This window comes from Scomber japonicus, chromosome 14, assembly GCF_027409825.1.
Source record: "Scomber japonicus isolate fScoJap1 chromosome 14, fScoJap1.pri, whole genome shotgun sequence".
Taxonomy (NCBI): Eukaryota; Metazoa; Chordata; class Actinopteri; order Scombriformes; family Scombridae; genus Scomber; species Scomber japonicus.
In genome coordinates, this window is record NC_070591.1 from 14702860 (window position 1) to 14710665 (window position 7806).

The 7806-nt window shown below is 37.9% G+C and overlaps 2 protein-coding genes across 2 annotated transcripts; both read right to left on the reverse strand.

Annotated features, from left to right (window-relative positions):
* Positions 1-2634: 2634 nt before the first annotated feature.
* Positions 2635-3614, reverse strand: tex36 (testis expressed 36). Its single transcript, XM_053332601.1, has 4 exons — positions 3560-3614; positions 3341-3492; positions 3066-3140; positions 2635-2970 (listed from the first exon to the last, which is right to left on the reverse strand). Exons 1-4 carry the CDS (start codon positions 3612-3614, stop codon positions 2635-2637), a joined length of 618 nt encoding a protein of 205 aa, XP_053188576.1.
* A 1216-nt stretch (positions 3615-4830) lies between these two features.
* On the reverse strand, positions 4831-7183 carry si:ch1073-143l10.2 (uncharacterized protein LOC565165 homolog). The gene is made up of 7 exons (XM_053333340.1): positions 6924-7183; positions 6778-6841; positions 6602-6686; positions 6330-6403; positions 5796-6047; positions 5574-5695; positions 4831-4911 (listed from the first exon to the last, which is right to left on the reverse strand). The coding sequence occupies exons 1-7, from the start codon at positions 7009-7011 to the stop codon at positions 4838-4840; spliced, it is 759 nt and encodes a 252-aa protein (XP_053189315.1). The 5' UTR covers positions 7012-7183; the 3' UTR covers positions 4831-4837.
* Between the last annotated feature and the right edge of the window lie 623 nt (positions 7184-7806).

A 7806-nucleotide genomic window follows, 5' to 3' on the forward strand; every position in this document is an offset into this window, starting at 1 on the left:
AAGACTCACACACACACACACACACACACACACACACACACACACACAATGTACCATAGCAACACAAATCTTCCTTCTTGCTGTTATTTTGACTGTCTGGCAAATCCACCTCTTGTTTTCAAAGCTTTTTTTCCCTCTAACAGGTGCAAAACCTCTCAGCTTGACACATCAAAGAGACACATGCACCTGCGAATAAATCACAGCAAATGGTAAGAATCCAGACTAGGGCCTCCTAACACCAAAGAGGTAGGATTCAAAGTGTCTGATTTAATATTCATGAAGTGCACAGCTTTGGCGGTTGAATGCTTGTTTACTGAGATGTGTCTTTTGTCCTTGGGAGAAGGTTTGATATTCCAGCAAGCAACTGTATTATATACTTTGACATGATATAAATAACACACATATACAGTATACACACACATACTCATACCACTGTAATGATTGACACTCTGTTTCAGTGCACTCTCCTAAGAGTGCTCACTCCCATGTGAAGTATTAAAAGCCTCACCAGCAATCTGACACAGCTAATGAGTGTTTCTGATTATGAAGTTTTAGTGGCTTCTGTGCGGAGGAGTTGTTCAAGTTGTGGCAAGTCCAACGGAAAGTGCAGTCTGTAAACTGCACCCACAGGGACAGAAGTGGCAGACAACCAGTCGAGACCAGACAGAACCAACTGTCACACACAAGCACAGGTGTTTTTCCATTAATAAACTACAACACCACTGCACCTCTTTGAAAAAAAAGTGTTTTAGATTAATTAAGACATCTGGACATTTTTGTCTCAGAGAAAAGGCAAAGATAGGGTTAAAATGGACCTAATGTTTTCATCTGTGCACCAGTTATCTTTCTATTTTATCAAAGGCATGGGGATAACAAATCCCTTGCCCTGCAGCTTGGTGTCAGTTGTGCACCTGCATCCAGGGATCCGTTTTTTTTTTGGCAGCAATGTGTGAGATAATCTCAAAGTGAAATCACAAAGGGTTGTACGTCCAGATGGATGTCTTGCAGCTTTCCTTCTTGCTATATAAAAACTGTGAGATATCTACTTCACCTTTTAAAAGTGAAACAAACTCCTGCAAGGTTGGCGCTGTACAGGGACCAGCTAATTACTACAGCTGAAAGAAAGCTTGTGAAAAAACCCCATCTCCCCAGTGGGTACTTAAAAGAAAGAAAGCAGCTGGTCACTCTGGAGAAAACATCAGCTATTGGAGAGAGTGGTTGGGGATACTCTTCACTTAAGTGCTTTTCTCTGAGCAGTGTTCCTCGTCATTCGCTCCCACGCTTCCCCCTCTGTTGTATGGGCGGCACACACATATCCATCCCTTTCATCCCCAGGGGTGAAACAAACCCATGCATTATGACTCAAATCAAGCTTAATTTATTTCACATGCTCTAATTTAATGACTTCCTGTTGATATGCACAGAATAAAAATAGCTGGATTCTTTTTCTAATTATTGCCATCCAGATTGTCTCTCACAGAGGATGCACATTACACAGGGGTTTTGGTTATTACATTTCTCATACAACTTTGCTGATGGAGCTTCAGGCCAACTGACAACTCATGTAGAGCTGCTGCCCTCTGCTGTCACACCTGTGAACTACCCGCAGGCTCCACAGTGATTGTACAGTGGCTCCTTGTGTAAATAAAAAGTATTTTTCATGACTATCCATAATGGTGTTAAGATGCTTCAATTACCATCTAGATGTATTATACCATATCTGACCTTTGAAACGTTTTATGCAAATGAACCTTTGCAAAAGATATGAAAGTATACTTAATTATACTTTATGTTACTTCCATATGTACACATGATTAGCTACAGAGGCTAAGAATGGCCATGCTTACATTTTTTCAAATGCCATTTTCCTGAGGTCGCAAGTTAATTATTTTGTTATTTTGAGAAAAACAGCTTTGTTATCTCAAGATATTGAGATAATCAATCCGTTATCAAGAGAAAACTAAAGGTCTAATCTTTCTGCTGTTTGATTCAAAAGAGAATGGCCATGCTTGCAACTGTGATCACAAATTTATTTATCTCAGGTGGAGCTCATTCCAATTTTTTCCTTCTCCTCTCCATAGCTCCATTACATGGAGTGCTCAACTGTTTAGATAGCTTTTAAGGATATTGGTTCAAATCTGTCAAATGTTGGATTTGTTCCCTCTCTCCATCCCCTCTCTAGCTTTCCACTTTTTTTGTCAGTCTAATAAAATGAAATGGTAGAAAGATATAATTTGGTACTTCTCTTACATGAAACATCCCATCATGTTATGACCAGGAGTTAATGGAGATAATGAAATAATTAATTCATGATCTTGAAATATAACAGCATTTTAAAAAATGCAATCATGACTTTTAGACTTCTGTAGTTTGGACTAACAGGCTGAGAACTCATATTTTCTTGGAGCCTAAATGTAGTCAAGTGTATGGCCCATCACATTAAGTGGACTGTTAACAGTTGTAAGGTTCCCTGATTTCCATGTCTGTAATACAGCACTTAAAATACTTCACAGAGTTCCCAAAACAAGAGAAAATACTAGGGATATTTCTAATAAAGTTCTTTATTTGACAGCTGGACCCTCAAAAAAGTTAATCTGACCCTTTCTCTAAAATATGTTCTCTCAATGATGCCCCCTAGTGCTTTAACGTAGGAGTCCTGGAAGATGCTGGGCAGTTGGTAGCTGCCAACACTTGCAGGGTCTCAGTGAAGTCAGAGTCGTGTCGTCCAAACCACATGAACTGCTCCCCTGCCTGTGCCAAAGCTGCCTCTTCAGACTTTTTCTTGTGGTTGCGTGGGAACCGTCTGTTGATGGTTGGAACGTTAACAGCTTGTTCCACCATTAAGTCAGTCCGATAGGCCATGAGGTCCGTACTGGTGTCTTCAGTTCTGCTGTAAGCACCATCATGGCAGAGGCAGAAGTGGGAGTTGTGCTGTCTGTTGTCATCAAGAACCTTTCTACGTCCCACATCCTAAGATGTACCAACATAAGGAGATACTGTTTCAAGGAGTAATGCGGAACATATAAACTTTTTTATTGTGCTCTCAGACTTCTCTTCATACTCACTTCAGCGAACACAATGACATTGTCTTTAAAGGCACGCTTGTTGTCATGGTCTGAAAATGGATACTCTCTGGATTTCTGCAAAGAAACCCATGAAGAAAATGGCAGTGGCAGTTATTGAATACAATGTAACTGTATGAAATGAGAAGGTAGTTTCATGCTTTGCTGTGCTTTGATAGGAAGCGCAATGAAATATTTTAAAGGGTTTCAAAGCCCTTGGCAACAACTACGTGAAAAACACGGACATCCAAAGCATTACAATATCTACACACACACACCTGCTGAGTTTTCCATTTCGGATATCGCTCAAAGTTCAAAGCCTGAGGCAGTGATGATTTAACCTGAGTCAGCATGAGCCCAGTGCTTGTATAAGTCTCTCGATTCCTTGTCTCATTTTTTGGCACATCTGGATGGGCAAACTGAAAAGAGAAATCAAAGATAGCTAAGTCAGGTTTAAATAAGGATTTTTATTTGTATTTGATTAAATGAAGATTCTCTTACCCATTTGCCATCGTTGCTCTTTGAAAAATAACGCTTACCACCTTTTATCATTTTGAGACAGTTGAAAATTTTGGTCCAGTGAGTTCACTGAATGGTTTCACCACACACACACACAGGCCAACTTAACAACTAATGCAAACACTGGTGACTATGGAAACGTGCTGCAAACAAACAACCTGAAATGTGATCTCAATTTGCCATGGAGATGTGGAACTGGAATTCTGACACTAAAAGAAGAAAATCTTTAAAATGTGTGTCACTTACACTGCTAATAAAACTAACAATAAATCACTAAAAACCCCATAATTGTTTAATATTAAATTGTAATCAATAAATTACTTAAATGTACAATTGTCCTTTTTTGGTTGTTCATGTGGAGACTTGTTCACCAAAAATACATAAGACAGTTTGTTCAAATCTGAAGCCAAAGTGGTGTTAAATTGATGAGGTTCCCCAGTGTTGTCACGCATTTCAAAATTACAATGTTCACAGATTTGTTTTCAGTCAGGAAAGGTGAACTCTGATGGATGACACAGTGACAAAAAGGCTATTTACATAAAAATAAACCACAACAGAATAAATTCCACAGGGAGCACAAAATTAGCATATTAGTGACTTTATTTTAAACAAAACTTGATATAGAAAAATAACACAATAACATATAATCTTCATCTGGAACAAAGTACATGCAGGTTTTTCAATTTTCATAAGAAATGTTGACAATTCAAAAGGTTATTTTAAAAACATGTTTAAAAGTAATCTTTAAAGGTTCCAGATTAGTATGTTTTCAATTTCCTTCACAATACACTATAGTTTAGGAATGAAAATACTTCATGATTTTTTCTGTGCAAAGCAACATAGTTAAAAGTTAGAATTAACACATACATTTCATTAATATTGAGCCCTGACTGTTTATATGAAATGTACTTTAAATTCTTTAGTGAGGGGTGTCAACAACAATGTCCAGATGTGGTAAATGAACTGAAGTGTAATTTGACATTTCTTGGGAAAAGGATGACTTTAGTTAAAGCAGTAGATATAAAATTAGGCACTGTAGCAACATCTAAAAAACAATATATTTGAAGAATATGGTGAATCTTATTGACAGTTTTTAGGTAAATTTAAAAAAAACAAAGACACAAGAGACCATTTGTTCTAAGATTCACTCCTTGATCATTGTTTTGGTGTCACATGTGGGCAGTTACCATGAGTGAGGGGAAATGGACAGAGAGGGTTTCATAGTAAGAACTGTCATCTCCGAGCCCGTGGGATTACTAGATTTCTGCCACTGCTGGTACATGATTGTATTCTGCATGTCCCTGGTGGATATCTGTTGTATTATTGATCTCTGTGCAGAAGAAAAACAAGACAACAATGTTAAACTAAATGTTCTAAGTTACATCTAACATATCTACATCTTAAGTACCATCTGTTCCATTTATGAAATATTACTTTGAGGTACCCAACAATCAGGTTGGAGCAGGAATAAATGGCTGCCTCCTTACTTGATGAAGTGTGTCCAGTCAGTGTATATGGTTTTAGCTCACTGACTGGTGAGCACTTTAAAATTTTGTTGTACTTACTGTATGACAATGACAATAACAATAAAGATCTATTCTATTCTGATATTAAGTTATAATGACTGGACTGAGGGGTTGAACCTGAGGGCTGAACCTACCTATGTGGTGCACTTGATTGTCACTTTGGCAATTGGATTTGAGGTGTCTTCTTGTATTATTCTCTACATGCTGAGGCTAAAATGGGCCTCGTTGATCATGTTATCTCACCATTACCTCAAGAAGACAAAAATGTCTTCTTGAGGTAATCATCTCATCAATTACAGCAACTTAATTAAAAGGCCACGAGGATAGTCTTGATGAAGACCCTCGGTGTCTTGTTTGACCTTACTGTTGAGCCTATGAGGATCAGTGTGTGCAGCACTGAGGTTCATTAATGGTATCAAAATATTCTACTCCATTATGCTTTAATATTTAGAAGATTGATTCTTACTCTGAATGACTGATGGGGACAATTCTGTTGCTCCACTCCAAGCACTGGTCTCTATGGGATCATAACCTTTTACCATCTCTCTGTGGAGGTGCTTCTTCAGCTGTTTAGCCAAACGCTGCCACCTGGAAAAAAAGCGGTTATAAATGACAGGGAGGGTGGGGTGATTAAAGCAAGTACATTTTTATATAGGTTGTCCAAAGATCACATGTTCACTGCTGTTACCTTTCCTGTATGTCATTATACTTGTTCAACCTGTCTGCCTCCACCCTCTTCTCCTCCATCCATCGCTGCAAGAGTTCTTCTTTCGCTTTCTGAGCCTCTGCCAATGCTTCTTTTAGTCCTCTCTGCTCCACATGCAGTGCTGCCAGCTCTTTGGATTGACACTCTATGGTGAACTCATATTCGTAAAGGCTCACCTTCAGGGTTTTACTCCTTTTAGCCAGAGTAAGTGCCTCTTGGCGGTGATGGCTCACGCTGAAATAGATGAAAAATGAAATGATTTATTGTCATTTTGATCATCTTGTGCTGTTACTTGACACTAGAGTAGGCCAACATTCATCCACTGAACTAGTTGGAAGAGTTTAGATTTTAGGTCATGAGCCTTTCCTCCATGATACGCTCAAAGTAACTGTATTAACAATCTTTCAATCACACACACCCTACCACATAATGTTTATTTGTGATTAAGGATTATACTCTGTTTTGAAGAAAGCAGGGAGTATACTTTGATGGTTAGAGCTCAAAACTTGAAATTACCGTGAATGCCAGTGCTGCAGTTCAGCCTCTTTCAAATACAGGACAGTGGTCAAGTCGGAGACAGTCTGAGACAGCTGGAGAGATAAACAGTGAAAGATGGATTGATTGAGGATTGCACAAGATCAAAGGTCACTCTTGCACATATACACACCACTATGTCATAATTTCCACAGCAAGAGTAATTAAACAAGAGATGGTGTTGTTTAAAGTTGAACAGTTGCCTAGTGGGAGGCTGATTTCAGTTATTTTGTGTCAATCAATTAATTTCTCACCTTTTCTGCCAGGTGTTCACTTTCTCTTAGCTGCAAATGAAGGAGGCTTGTGTTTTTCCCAGCTTCAATTCCACCTCGTTCTACACTGTGAATAAAAGTCAGTGCGCAGTTTTATGATGAGAAAGTCAAGCTTTGAACATAACTTTAAATATGAAGTGAAATTCTGCATTTCTAACCTCTTAGACTGGGTCTCCTCTAAAATTTGTTTGCGAATTTCAAACCGTTCCTCCAACTGAGACACTGAAAGAACACAAACAGATTCAACAGATGTCCTCAGGAAAGAGATGCATTATCGCTGCAAAACAGAAAACATGAATCTTACAGCTGTTAAAGACTCCAGCGAACGGGACTTTCTCAGTTTGGTCTCTGTGTTGCAGTTGAGCGCGCACGTGATTCTTCCAGCTTCCCATTTTGATGCGCACAAATTGGTCCCAGGTCTACGATTCCCAAAAGACTAATCCTACGTTTTCCACTAACTGTCTAGATTATTTATTTTAGTACTTTTGACCTGGTTGAAGATGAGGGTTGAGTGTTAGAAGATAGCAGGAATTGACTGACCGCAGCCAAGTTTCACAGCTCCTCCCTGTTAAGTCAGTCAGCTGCCTGCAGAAACCCTCCCCTCATATACATAATATAATATAATTTAACACAATAAAATACACTATACTTGATAGAGAGTACAAATATACTTGAAATTAGTCAATTAATGCACAGTTGGATACTTTTAGTACACTTTTTAGAATTCACTTTTCCACAAAATGGATTGGACTGATTACAATTTCACATACATCTCTTAAAGTAGCCTGTTATTAATTATTGTAGATTAAACTACTCAAACCATATCCCACATATAGCTGAAAATAAGTTTAACTTAATTAGCTTAACTAGCTGTTACAACATTAAAATGCTGCCCACATAGTAATGTATAAGTGATCCATTCCAATAATACATCCAGTATTAATATAAAACACACTGATGGTGAACATTTTACCATCTAATGAGTATTTTCATTTGGATTAGCCTGTTTAAGCACTTTTGCTGCTGATTATTGTACATCTGTACTTTAAAGATAAAATGATGAATTAAGTTACAACTTGGAAGTAGGCTATTGCTTAAAAAAAGAAGAAAATATCCAAATTCTTCTTTCATCAGTTAATAATATAATATGATATAATATAATATAATATAATATAATATAATGTATA

Excerpts from the sequence above, each read along its gene's own strand:
- tex36 (XM_053332601.1), bottom strand. The coding sequence starts at position 3,614 with ATGATAAAAGGTGGTAAGCGTTATTTTTCAAAGAGCAACGATGGCAAA. Across the intron at positions 3,493-3,559 it reads CAACGATGGCAAATGGGTAA|TCTCTTTTCAGTTTGCCCAT; the intron begins GAGAATCTTCAT and ends CTATCTTTGATT. Across the intron at positions 3,141-3,340 it reads CGAAATGGAAAACTCAGCAG|AAATCCAGAGAGTATCCATT; the intron begins GTGTGTGTGTGT and ends GTTTCTTTGCAG.
- si:ch1073-143l10.2 (XM_053333340.1), bottom strand. The coding sequence starts at position 7,011 with ATGGGAAGCTGGAAGAATCACGTGCGCGCTCAACTGCAACACAGAGAC. Across the intron at positions 6,687-6,777 it reads GAGGAGACCCAGTCTAAGAG|TGTAGAACGAGGTGGAATTG; the intron begins GTTAGAAATGCA and ends TTTTATTCACAG. Across the intron at positions 5,696-5,795 it reads TATAATGACATACAGGAAAG|GTGGCAGCGTTTGGCTAAAC; the intron begins GTAACAGCAGTG and ends CTTTTTTTCCAG.